We start from the raw sequence: 13,945 nt of genomic DNA on the forward strand, positions 1-13,945 counted from the left end.
ACTGGGATGCCATTAAAGTTCATGTGCATGTAAAGGCAGGCTTTATCCTTTTCTGTCCTGATTATTAATTATAAATTGCTCTTATTCTGTTTTAGGGAACCACTGGATCTCCCAAAGGAGCCACTCTGAGCCATCACAACATTGTGAACAATGCGCAGTATGTGGGGGCGAGGCTCGGGTACGGCTGGAGAGGGGTGCGTGTCACGGCATACACGACATATGCATCTTCATGTCTTAGATTTCAACTAAAACTGACTTTTCTCTTTGCTGTTCCCCCAAGGACTGCCGTATCGCCATTCCTGTGCCGCTGTACCACTGCATTGGTTCTGTACTGGGCAGCCTCACAGCAGTCATGTACGGTCCTACTATGGTCTTAACCTCTCCGAGCTTTCAATCCCGAGCTGTGTTGGAGGCCGTTTCGAAGGAGAAGTAGGTTGAGAATTTTTTTTTTTTTTATGTCAGCTGGTATGATTTTTTATATTGTTTAACCATTTCAATACTGGACACTTTCACCCCCTTCCTGCCCAGGCCAATTTTCAGCTTTCAGCGCTCTCACACTTTGATGATTGTGCGGTCATGCAACACTGTACCCATATTACATTTTTATTATTATTTTTACACAAATGGAGCTTTCTTTTGGTGGTATTAACCACTTCCTAACCGAAAGATGGCTACAGCGCGGTTCTGTTGCTTCGTCAGGGCGTCCATGGATGTCCCCCAGAAAACCACGCCCCTCGCACACCCCCTGGGGCGCGCATCTGGTACGCTCTGTGATCTCTGTGTCCTTCAGATAATCTGCCCATCAGTGCCTTCTTATCAGTGCTGCTTATCAGTGCCTCATATTAGTGCAAGCTCATCAGTGCCCATCCATGCTGCCTAGTAGTGCCACCCATCAGTGCCCATCAGTGCCTTATATTAGTGCAGCCTCATCAGTGCCCATCAGTGGAGCCTAGTAGTGCCACCTATCAGTGCCTTATATTAGTGCAGCCTCATAAGTGCACATCAGTGCCTCGTATTAGTGCCCATTAAAGTGTGACAGCAAAAATTGGCCTGGGCAGGAAGGGGGTGAAAGTGTTCGGTATTGAAGTTGTTAAACAAAAGCACTCCAGTCTAACTAAATGGAGGAATCGCTCCGCACCGCCGTAAAAAAACGATTGTATCGTTCTAGTGAGGTGTGTTATAAGTAGTCATTACTTGTTCTTTTAACTCCCCACAGATGCTCAATTATTTCCGGCACCCCAACCATGTATATTGATATGTTGGCAGAACCGGACTTTGCAACTCTTAGCTCCACTCTCACCACTGGTATGTGACGGGCTGCTTTTCATGTAACTTTGTGAAAAATGAATTTCCCTTTAATAAATGTCAATTAAAAAAAAAGAAATGTGGCCGACCTAGATGCCTATTTGATATCGAGAGCTAATATTAAATACTCTTGCTATAGAACAACATTATTTTCAATCATTTCCATAATGCATAGAAATTGTATAGTGTCCCCTCCATTGGTGGTCATTAATGTCCACTTACAAGTTACATTAGTGGTCATTGTCGTGTCCAATTACATCTGTGGTCTGTGTAGTGCTTCCTTACATGTGGTAAGTGTATTGGCCCTTTCAAATTGGTAGTCAGTATAGTGCCCCTTGACATATGTGGTTAGTGTAGTGCCCCCTTACATTATTGGTAAGTGTAGTATCCCCTTACACTGGTAGTCAGTATGGATTTTTTTCACATTGATGGTGGTCAATATAGCTTCTTTTTACACTGGTGGTCAGTGTAGTGTCCCCTTACATTGGTGTCCATTTATATTGGTCGTAAGTGTAGTGTCCCCTTACATTGGTGATCACTGTAATGTCCATTTACATTGGGGGTCAGTGTAGTGTCCCCTTACATTGGGGGTCAGTGTAGTGTCCCCTTACATTGGGGGTCAGTGTAGTGTCCCCTTACATTGGGGGTCAGTGTAGTGTCCCCTTACATTGGGGGTCAGTGTAATGTCCATTTACATTGGGGGTCAGTGTAGTGTCCCCTTACATTGGGGGTCAGTGTAGTGTCCATTTACATTGGGGGTCAGTGTAATGTCCATTTACATTGGGGGTCAGTGTAATGTCCATTTACATTGGGGGTCAGTGTAGTGTCCCCTTACATTGGGGGTCAGTGTAGTGTCCCCTTACATTGGGGGTCAGTGTAGTGTCCCCTTACATTGGGGGTCAGTGTAGTGTCCCCTTACATTGGGGGTCAGTGTAGTGTCCCCTTACAATGGGGGTCAGTGTAGTGTCCCCTTACAATGGGGGTCAGTGTAGTGTCCCCTTACATTGGGGGTCAGTGTAGTGTCCCCTTACATTGGGGGTCAGTGTAGTGTCCCCTTACATTGGGGGTCAGTGTAGTGTCCCCTTACATTGGGGGTCAGTGTAGTGTCCCCTTACATTGGGGGTCAGTGTAGTGTCCCCTTACAATGGGGGTCAGTGTAGTGTCCCCTTACAATGGGGGTCAGTGTAGTGTCCCCTTACAATGGGGGTCAGTGTAGTGTCCCCTTACATTGGGGGTCAGTGTAGTGTCCCCTTACATTGGGGGTCAGTGTAGTGTCCCCTTACATTGGGGGTCAGTGTAGTGTCCCCTTACATTGGGGGTCAGTGTAGTGTCCCCTTACATTGGGGGTCAGTGTAGTGTCCCCTTACATTGGGGGTCAGTGTAGTGTCCCCTTACATTGGGGGTCAGTGTAGTGTCCCCTTACATTGGGGGTCAGTGTAGTGTCCCCTTACAATGGGGGTCAGTGTAGTGTCCCCTTACAATGGGGGTCAGTGTAGTGTCCCCTTACAATGGGGGTCAGTGTAGTGTCCCCTTACATTGGGGGTCAGTGTAGTGTCCCCTTACATTGGGGGTCAGTGTAGTGTCCCCTTACATTGGGGGTCAGTGTAGTGTCCCCTTACATTGGGGGTCAGTGTAGTGTCCCCTTACATTGGGGGTCAGTGTAGTGTCCCCTTACATTGGGGGTCAGTGTAGTGTCCCCTTACATTGGGGGTCAGTGTAGTGTCCCCTTACATTGGGGGTCAGTGTAGTGTCCCCTTACATTGGGGGTCAGTGTAGTGTCCCCTTACATTGGGGGTCAGTGTAGTGTCCCCTTACATTGGGGGTCAGTGTAGTGTCCCCTTACATTGGGGGTCAGTGTAGTGTCCCCTTACATTGGGGGTCAGTGTAGTTTTCTTCTTACATTGGGGGTCAGTGTAGTGTCCCCTTACATTGGGGGTCAGTGTAGTTTTCTTCTTACATTGGGGGTCAGTGTAGTGTCCCCTTACATTGGGGGTCAGTGTAGTGTCCCCTTAAATTGGGGGTCAGTGTAGTGTCCCCTTACGATGGGGGTCAGTGTAGTGTCCCCTTACAATGGGGGTCAGTGTAGTGTCCCCTTACATTGGGGGTCAGTGTAGTGTCCCCTTACATTGGGGGTCAGTGTAGTGTCCCCTTACATTGGGGGTCAGTGTAGTGTCCCCTTACATTGGGGGTCAGTGTAGTGTCCCCTTACATTGGGGGTCAGTGTAGTGTCCCCTTACATTGGGGGTCAGTGTAGTGTCCCCTTACATTGGGGGTCAGTGTAGTGTCCCCTTACATTGGGGGTCAGTGTAGTGTCCCCTTACATTGGGGGTCAGTGTAGTGTCCCCTTACATTGGGGGTCAGTGTAGTGTCCCCTTACATTGGGGGTCAGTGTAGTGTCCCCTTACATTGGGGGTCAGTGTAGTTTTCTTCTTACATTGGGGGTCAGTGTAGTGTCCCCTTACATTGGGGGTCAGTGTAGTTTTCTTCTTACATTGGGGGTCAGTGTAGTGTCCCCTTAAATTGGGGGTCAGTGTAGTGTCCCCTTACATTGGGGGTCAGTGTAGTTTTCTTCTTACATTTGGTAGTCAGTGTGGTGCCCCTTTACAGTAATGGTCAGTGGAGTCCCCCCTTGTATTTGTAGTCCGTGTAGAATTCCCTTACACTGGTGGTCAGTGTAGTGTCCAATTACATTGGTGGTCATTGTAGTGTGCAGTTACATTGGTGGTCAGTGTATTGTCCCCCTACAATGTTGGCCAATGTAGTGCCCCCTTACATTTGCAGTCAGAGTAGTATTCCCTTAAATGGGTGGTCAGTGTGGTGTCCAATTACATTGGTGGTCAGTATAGCGCCCGCTTACATTTGTGATCAGTGTAGTTTCCAATTACATTGGTGGTCAGAGTACTGCCCCTTTTACTTTTTAGTGTGATGTCCCCTTACATTGGTGGTCAGTGTAGCGTCCAATTACATTGGTGGTCAGTGTAGTGTCTCCTTATATTTGTAATCAGCGGAGTACCCCATTACATTTGTGGTCAGTGTAGGGCATGCTTTACCTTGGTGGTCAGTGGAATAGCGCTTCCTTATATTGGTGGTCAATGGAAAATGGGTCCCCTGACATTGGTGGTCTACGTAGTGCGTTCTCACATTCGTGGTCAATGCAGGGCTCCACTTACCTTGATGGTCAGTGTAGTGCTTGATTACATGGTCATTATAGAAGTGATCCCTTACATTGGATGTCAGTGCCCCTTGGTGGTCAGTGTAGACAGGAGATCGATCTGCCATTACTCTACTGCTCAAGGAACAACCTTTGATGGAACAATGGATCTCCGCAGATTCCTTGTTGAGAAGGCTGGTTTAGGAACTGTCAGGCAGTGTATGGTGGAGTTTAAGCTTTTAAGCCACCCCCTCCACAAAGTTATTTCTCAACTACCAACACCCCATGTGCTTCAACTGGGAACCACCAACTTCATTTCTGTTACCTGGTTTGGTGATAACCCCCCCCCCCCCCCCTCTCCCCCCACAAACTACAAAGTACTGTATACCAGTCTGGGCCAGAAGTAGGAATATGAAGTCTACAGCTTCTGTGATGAATGTGTGTCTCCCCCAGTATCCCCCAGGACCTACTTCCAAACACTACTCGGGATCTCCTCAAGCCATTCCATCATATTTTGGTAGCTTTAAATAAAATATCTTACTAGGAATATTGATTCTTATGCAACTGTGTCATATTTGTTTCTTTTATGTTATTGCCTTTGCTGTTTTTTAAGCATCTTAAAGCGGAGTTGCACCCAAAAATGTCACATTTGGCACCTTTCAGGGGGGAGGGGGGAGCAGATACCTGTATAATCCAGGTATTTGCTCCAGCTTCCGGGCATAGATAGCAGCAGTATCCGCGGATATCTATGCCATATCCGACGCCTCCTCCGGTGGAGTCGCGTGTGCGCAGTAGGGAACCAGGCTGTGAAGCTGCAAGGCTTCACTTCCTGATTCCCTTACCGAAGATGGCGGCACCTCTGCCCGAAAGCCGAGGGACAGATCGGCTTCGGGCGCCGACATCGCGGGCGCCCTGGACAGGTAAGTTGTCCATATTTTAAAAGTCAGCAGCTGCAGTATTTGTAGCTGCTGACTTTTAAAAAATAAATAAATTTGGCGGAACTCCGCTTTAACACTTGACATAAGAAGTTCAACCAATTCCACTGTTTTTTTAACTGAGGCCTTCTTCTGCAGGAATTATTGCTGGATCCATTGTACCACCTGAGATCATGAAGAAACTTCTCAATGAGACAACACTGAGGAATATGGTGGTAGGTGCTTCCACATAGTGCTGTGCTTATAAAGAGATACACTATACCAGGGATATGCAATTAGCGGACCTCCAGCTGTTGCAAAACTACAAGTCCCATCATGCCTCTGCCTCTGGGTGTCATGCTTGTGGCTGCCGGAGTCTTGCTATCCCTCATGGGACTTGTAGTTCTGCAACAGCTGGAGGTCCGCTAATTGCATATCCCTGCTCTATACTTTTTTGGACACCTGATTATCACATCTACACCTCTCCAAATGATGGAGTTCGGGTGTGTATGAAGAGTTGGCTTACATGGCTTTTATTGTATGCTAGCAAAAATATGCCTGTTCCAGAACAAGCAAGGTTGGGGTGGTTAAGGCAGTGAAAGGGGGTTATAAGTGCGGTACAAGAAGTGGCAACCACCCCAACCTATAACTGGCCTTTGCAGTGAGGTGCACATGGAAGGGCAATGCACATAACAAACAAACAAGAGATTTCCCAGCAGATTTACCAGCTAGCCTGGGAAAAAAATTTCAGAGTCTCCAAAGTTGGAGCATATATATCAGTGGATATCCAGATAGCGAGGATAATGTGCCACAAATTTGTGGCAATGTTGAATTGTAAGTCTGTTAACCTGCTGCACATTTTCACTGGCAGGTTGTACACTTGCAGAGCACCTGAAGCACAAGTTCTAGTTGACACTTTTCCAATTTTGTAGCAAATTTGCATGGCAAATCTCATGGTTAGCGTTTGGCTGAAGCCATTTATTATCAATCAACAGTGTTTACTCTTTTTAAATGATAATCACAACAGAAACTACCCAAATGAACCTGATCAAAAGTTTACATACCCCAGTTCTTAATACCGTGTATTGCCCCCTTTAACATCAATGGCAGCTTGAAGTCTTTTGTGGTATTTGTGGATGAAGCGCTTTATCTTCTCAGGTGGTAAAGCTGCCCATTCCTCTTGGCAAAAAGCCTCTAGTTCCTGTAAATTCTCGGGCTGTCTTGCATGAACTGCACGTTTGAGATCTCCCCAGAGTGGCTCAATGATATTGAGGTCAGGAGACTGAGACGGCCACTCCAGAACCTTCACTGTATAATGCTGTAGCCAATGACAGGTCGACTTGGCCTTGTATTTTGGATCATTGTCATGTTGGAATGTCCAAGTACGTCCCATGCGCAGCTTCCTGGCTGATGAATGCAAATGTTCCTCCAGTATTTTTTGATAACATACTGCATTCATCTTGCCAACAATTTTGACCAAATTTCCTGTGCCTTTTGTATCTCACACATCCCCAAAATATCAGCGATCCACCTCCGTGTTTCACAGTAGGAATGGTGTACCTTTCATCATAGGCCTTGTTGACTCCTCTCCAAATGAAGCGTTTATGGTTGTGGCCAAAAAGCTAAATTTTGGTCTTATCACTCCAAATGACTTTGTGCCAGAAGGTTTGAGGCTTGTCTCTGTGTTGTTTGGCGTATTGTAAGCGGGATACTTTGTGACATTTGCATAGTAATGGCTTTCTTCTGGCGACTTGACCATGCAGCCCATCCTACTTCAAGTGCCTCCTTATTATGCATTTTGAAACAGCCACACCACATGTTTTCAGAGAGTCCTGTATTTCACCTGAAGTTGTTTGTGGGTTTTTATTTTGCATCCCGAACAATTTTCCTGGTAGTTGTGGCTGAAATTTTAGTTGGTCTACCTGACCGTGGTTTGGTTTCAACAGAACCCATCATTTTCCACTTGATTAGAGTTTGAACACTGCTGATTGGCATTCTCAATTCCTTGGATATCTTTTCATATCCCTTTCCTGTTTTGAAAGGGATGTAAAGGGAAAGGGATTGATTTACTCCACTTACGTGGTTGGCACGAGGTTAGGAAGCTGAGGCATATTTCAGGTCCCCTTTTAAGTTGATGAGATTTACATAGAAATGTAAAAAATAGCTCACAAAAAGCTTTGTTGCTGTTCTATTTTTACAGGTTGGCTACGGCACAACGGAGAACAGCCCGGTCACTTTCATGGGCTTCCTCTACGACGATATTTTCCGGAAAGTAGACACCGTAGGTTATGTCATGTCCCATACAGAGGTGAGGCGCCGCTGTGTCTACTTTTTTTTTTTTCGTTGTTTGTATAATCCTTTTACTTCTAAAAAAAAAAATTTCCAGCACTGACCTCTCTATTTCTGCTCAGGCGAAGGTAGTGGACACCAAGACAGAACAAATACTTCCAGTGAATGCTTCAGGTGAACTGTGGATTCGAGGCTTTGGTGTCATGTTGGGCTACTGGGACGAAGAAGAGAGGACCAAGGAGTGCATCACCCCTGAAGGGTGGTATAAGACCGGGTGAGTGACCGCCGTTTGTCCATTGGTGCGCTACTCTGATTCACTTAGTTTTAGACCTAGCGCCGCTATGATTGACATTTGTTTTTTGCCAGGGATAAAGTGGACCTGTCAGTTTCTGATGTAAAATAAACCTGCATTGTAGTGCTTAAATTAAATTAGTGATAAATACCAAATTAAAAGTAACCGCTGCAGCATCTAGTATTGTTATGTATGGATAATCTGATATTTTGTTATTTTTGTTGTCAACACAATGAAATTAAAAAAAAAAAAAAAGTTGCCCTTTAAAAAAAAAAAAAAAAAAAAAAAGTAAGTAACAGCCACAGATATCAGAGAACAGTGATACCGAAAAAAGTGTTGCGCTGTTATATTCAAAGTAGATAACAAATAGACATGTGCAATTCGTTTCGGTCTGAATGTAAATTTGGACACATTTTTGGTGATTCGGATGTATCTGAATCTCCAAATGAAATAGTAACAAATATAATTCAAAGTCATTTAATTTTAGTTTATTCGTTTTCAAACGAATTCCAAATTTTCGTAACAATTCGGATCGGTCATAAAATAATCCAACCGATTTGAGTTCCATGTGAAGAATAGCTAGTTGTTGACCCTTTCATGCCTAAGCCTATTTCTGACAATTGATGCTTACAAGTTAAATTCCGTATTCTTTGCTAGAAAATTACTTAGAACCCCAAACATTCTATATATGTTTTTAGCAGAGACCCTAGAGAATAAAATGGCGATCGTTGCAAATTTTTTTTATGTCACACGGTATTTGCGCAACTGTCTTTCAAAAGCAATTTTTTTGGGAAATAAGACCCTTTCGTGAAATAAAAAAAAAACAAACAGTCTCATGAATTAAAAAAAACATAAAGTTAGCCCAATTTTTTAGTATAATGTGAAAGATGATGTTACACTGAGTAAATAGATACCTAACATGTCACGCTTTGAAATTGCTCACACTTGTGGAATGGCGACAAGCTACGGTACTTAAAAATCTCCATAGGCGACGCTTTAAAAATTTCTACAGGTTACCAGTTTAGAGTTACAGAGGAGTTCTCACATGTGTGGCTTGAACACCGTTTACATCTGCGGGCACGACTTGCGTATGCGTTCGCTTCTGCACGCGGGGACGTGGCGCTTTGCATATATTTTATTTTTTTACTATTTGTTTATTAATTTTTTTACATTGTGATTTAAAAAAAAAAATCTGATTTTTATTGCTGTAGCAAGGAATGTAAACAACCCTTGTGACAGTAATAGGCAGTGACAGGTACTCTTTATGCACTTTTGCACTTAAAAGTATTCAAAATGCCAAAATCTGTGTTTTGGAACACTAGGGTTTTTTTTTAAATCGGCGCTAATGGCAGCCGAGTAAACCAGAAGTGATGTCATGACATCACTTCCGGTTTACTCGGCTGCCAATGGCTTCATTCGGGTCTTCGGCCAGCCGGTGGACGTGTTGGCTGGTCGCTTAGGCCTCCCGATGGGACGGGAGAGCCGTGGAAGGCGGCGGGAGAGGGGGGGAATCTTTATGAAAATTTGTAACTCCACAAAATTATACGAAACTAATTCCGAAACAAATCAACAAAACAAAATTAGTACTATAACAAATATATCCAAAACTAAACAAATGTCTAATAACAAATGTGAAATAAGTCTTTCATTAAAAGTCCCAAGATGATCTCTAAAGCCGACCATAGACGGAGCATTTTTCTTTCATGTAACTACGGGTTGCAGTAAAGAAAATAACTCGATTTCCCCCTTCAACACAGTCAGTGTTGAGGGGGGAGTCCCTCCCATGGAGCCATTGTGTTCTCCCGGCGGGGGAAGATGCCCCCATTGGGAGAACACAGTGATTATGGCTAGCGGCTACAATAGCCACTAGCAATAATCCCAGGTAAAATCCAACAGACTGGTTGTACCCAAGTTGATAGATCGATCGATTCAGCCTGCCCATACATGATTCAAATCTCGGCCGGTCCCTGCTGAACCGGTTGAGATTCGAACTGCCTATGGCTGGCTTTAAACATACATTCACGGGTGAAGTTCAGTTTAGTAACACCATCACCGGTCTCAAACCTCCAGCACACAGGTCTGCTTACCAAAGCCCAAGGCCTCAAAACAAAAGTCTAATATCACTTTAAACTCCTCTCAAGGGAATGGATGGCTCACAATCCTTTTCATACAAGCATGGATGGCTTTCCAACAGCAGGGCACCTCATATATTGCAATGGTATCTTACAAATAGGAGGCAGAGGGGACCCAATAGTGGTAGTAGTCACCTAATTTGTTTAATTTAAATAGCTGATATACTCACATAATAGAAGGAACAGCTTAGCATTTAAACATAGTAAACACCACTCGTCCGAGCCTGCGTGATGACATCACCACTTGACCCTGCTCTAACTCATTTCGTCCCAAAGAACGTCTTCTGAGGGTTGCCGGAGTAGCCATATCACCCTTGAACGACATTCTTTGGGACAAAACGTACTAGGGCAGGGTCAAGCGAAGATGTCATTACGCTGGTTCGAGCCATCCTTTCCCTTGAGAGAAAAACCATACGTGGATGTACATTTTCTAATGTACATAATGTTTTAAAGTTAAAGCCTAAGTTTATGCTATATATATTTTCCCTTCCCTGGACCCCCACCCCATATATCTCATATATGATTTGGACTGTTTTTAATCTTTTAATCCAGTCCAATTATGTTTATTCTTTCTTTTATTACAATGTAGTCCTAATGAAGAGGGTGACCCTCGAAACACGTTGTCTTTTGCACTCTGTTTAAAATTAAATTCTACTTTCTAGACTCTATAATCTCAGGGTAATGTCAATATTCTCATTGCACACGTTCCTGGATTAGGCTTAGAAGTAATGGGTGCTGCAGCAACAACCAGCTGGAGACTGGAGGCATCACAGGTCAATGTACATCTTTGCCAGCACACTGCGGATCAATCGGTACAGTCTGAAAGTTTTATTGTAGAATGATCACATCACAATAGGCAAAGTACAAAGTTTTGGAGTTGCGCAGGAGACCCCTTCATCGGGCATGTGTTGATCTGTGCTATGCTGGTCAAGTTGTACGTTGACCTTTAATCTCAGGCTGATTGGGACCAATCAGTGCCACCTCATTTGTGCCACCTCATCAGTGCCCATCAGTGAAGGAGAAATCTTACTTATTTACAAAATTTTATAACAGAAACTAAGAAAAAAATGTTTTTATTTAGCAAAAAAAAAAAGGAGGTGATCAAATACCACCTAAAGAAAGCTCTATTTGTGGGAACAAAATGATAAAAATTTTGTTTGGGTACAGTGTAGCATGACCGCAAAATTGTCATTTAAAAAGCGACAGCGTTGAAAGCTAAAAATTGGCCTGGGCAGGAAGGGGGGAAAGTGCCCGGTATTGAAGTGGTTAAGCACACAGAATATTGAGCAAATTGTTTAAACTTTAAAATTTTGATCCATGGAGATCCAATCCAGAGAGATCATTAAGTACAGAGAAAAGGATAAAACAATACACATTTGACAAAGAGGTTTGGTCCTAATTAGCAGCCACCTTAACCATGATAATGGGAGGGATTCTGGGATTGGTGCTTTAGGGCCCTAAATGGACACCTTAGTTATACTCGTTCTCCTGATCTTGGAATGAGTGAGCAACCAAACGGAACTAATGTCACCTTATGAAAGTGATAGTTACCTGGCTGACTTTCTTGCTTCAATACCCGAGTCGTTGACTTAGACCAAGTGTGTAGAGAAAGACTTTGGTTTGCTAATGAATGAATGTAATGCCTTTGCCGTCATCTTCCAGAGACATAGCGACCTTGGATGAATACGGATACTGTCGAATCGTTGGGCGCTGTAAAGACATGATCATTCGCGGAGGTGAAAACATATACCCGGCTGAAATCGAGCAGTTCCTCCACACGCACCCCAAAGTCATGGAAGCCCAGGTAACTGGAAGGAACTGGTTATAGAATAATGGTTGACTGCGTTGCCTGTCACAGACCAAATTGCACCGTGTCGTTGCAGATCATCGGAGTTAAAGATGCACGGATGGGGGAAGAGATCTGTGCTTGTATCCGAACTCATAGCGACCAGGAATGTACAGCAGAGGAGCTCAAGGCATACTGCAAGGGACAGGTAAGCTAACTGAGGTCTAAGCCAGTCCAAAAAAAGTGGTGCCTACATTTTTTGGGGGCATTTTTTGTATATTTGACACCCTTATAGCAAATCATATCCATATCTATTTCGAATCATGATGCCTTTTGTTCATAAAAAGGCACTTGGTGGTACATAACCAGCCAACATTTCCTTATAAATGTTAGTTGCTTGTTGTCTAGGGAGTCCAGTATTGAAATACCAGCCCCCATCTACCTCAAGTCTTCAAGCTGAACCTCTACTTTTCCCCACTGCTTACCTCTTTATTGATCAGAAAGGCACAGCGTGTTGCTTTGAGGGATGCAGGGGATGCACCAGAGCTCTAATATCACATGTCTTTATGGGGTCTTCAAACATTTTTTTTATTTGGTGGTCACTTGGGACAAAAGAAAAATTTCCAGTGTTGGTTGTCAGTGGAAGGAAAGCTTCAGCATCTGTGGTTAGTGGGAGAAGAAAAAGTTGCCAGCATTGGTGGTCAGTGGAAAAAAAATACCCTGTTTTCAGTGGTTAAAAGGAGGAATAAAATGACCCAGCATCAAGTGGTAGGTGCTAATAAAAATGCCCCAGTGTTGGTGGCAATTGGAAGGAAGAATACTCTGTGTACAGCACATCCTGACTGTCCAGGATAACATAGCCATAGAACTATGCGGGCATCTGCCATGTTATAACATGGGAATCTGAGGGACCACTCAGATCACCCATATTGGTCATTGGAAGGAAGAATGGTCCTTCTTTGAGATGCTCCCTGTCTTGCCCCTCTTGACTGTCCAAGATGACATGACACCAGAACCATGTAGGCAGCTGCCACTGAGCAGATTAAGGCCATTAATGCACTCTCTGGCAGCGGATTATAACATGGAATCTGGGGGGGCACCTATATCGCCAATGTTGGTCATTGGTAGTAAGAATGCTCTATCTTTGAGATGCTCTGTCATGCACCTCTTGACTGTCCAGGATGACTTGACACCAGAAATACAGGCAGCTGTCACTGAGCAGATTGAGGCCCTTGGTGCACCCTCCAGCATGGTATTTTTAACATCTGGGTGGCTATTGCACCATTTGCTTAAAGTGTGAGAAGGTAGGTGAAATGTCAAATGTGTCCCATACTCACAAGTACTGAGATTCTCCCAGGGCCTCTGGCAGCAGAAGAGAACAGGGAAACAGGGAAGGGAAGTACAGGGACCTTACTGTGACCGGGGCAAACTATTTCCATTGCCTAGTAGTGGTTCACTTTAAGCCTTGGGGATGGGCATATAGTAATGCATAGGTGGAAGAGCCACACTCTTGACCCAGGAAGCTTTTACAATATTTACAGTGCCTTGCAAAAGTATCCCCCCCCCCCCCCCCCCCCTTGGCATTTTTTGTTGCCTCACAATCTAGAATTAACATGAATTGTTTGAGGATTTGCATCATTTAATTTACAGAACATGCCCATGACTTTGAAGATGTTGTTTTTTTTTTTGTTTTTTATGTGAAGCAAAGAACAAATAGGACAAAATAACAGAAAAAGTCAATGTGCATAACTATTCACCCCCCTAAAGTCAATACTTTGTAGAGCCACCTTTTGCGGCTATCACATCTCCAAGTTGCTTTGGATAAGTCTCTATGAGCTTGCCACATCTTACCACTGGGATTTCTGCCCATTCCTCCTTGCAAAACTGCTCCAGTTCCTTCAAGTTGGATGGTTTGCGCTTGTGAACAGCAATCTTTAAGTCTGACCACAGATTTTCTATTGGATTGAGGTCTGGGCTTTGATTGGGCCATTCCAACACATTTACATGTTTCCCCTTAAACCACTCAAGTGGGTAGCAGTGTATTTGGGGTCATTGTCCTGATGGAAGGTGAACCTC

At 44.1% G+C, this 13,945-nt stretch overlaps 1 protein-coding gene across 1 annotated transcript in view; it reads left to right on the plus strand.

Moving 5' to 3' along the window:
* Window positions 1–13,945, plus strand: part of LOC141113515 (medium-chain acyl-CoA ligase ACSF2, mitochondrial-like) — a 66,010-nt gene that overhangs the window by 48,798 nt on the left and 3,267 nt on the right. The window contains exons 7-14 of the mRNA XM_073606677.1: window positions 96–194; window positions 281–429; window positions 1,217–1,305; window positions 5,530–5,606; window positions 7,571–7,678; window positions 7,782–7,933; window positions 11,746–11,887; window positions 11,967–12,077. Coding sequence (XP_073462778.1) covers window positions 96–194; window positions 281–429; window positions 1,217–1,305; window positions 5,530–5,606; window positions 7,571–7,678; window positions 7,782–7,933; window positions 11,746–11,887; window positions 11,967–12,077 — 927 coding nt within the window. The remainder of the gene's footprint in view (window positions 1–95; window positions 195–280; window positions 430–1,216; window positions 1,306–5,529; window positions 5,607–7,570; window positions 7,679–7,781; window positions 7,934–11,745; window positions 11,888–11,966; window positions 12,078–13,945) is intronic.

The sequence above is a fragment of the Aquarana catesbeiana genome, linkage group LG12 (assembly GCF_042186555.1).
Source record: "Aquarana catesbeiana isolate 2022-GZ linkage group LG12, ASM4218655v1, whole genome shotgun sequence".
Taxonomy (NCBI): domain Eukaryota; kingdom Metazoa; phylum Chordata; class Amphibia; order Anura; family Ranidae; genus Aquarana; species Aquarana catesbeiana.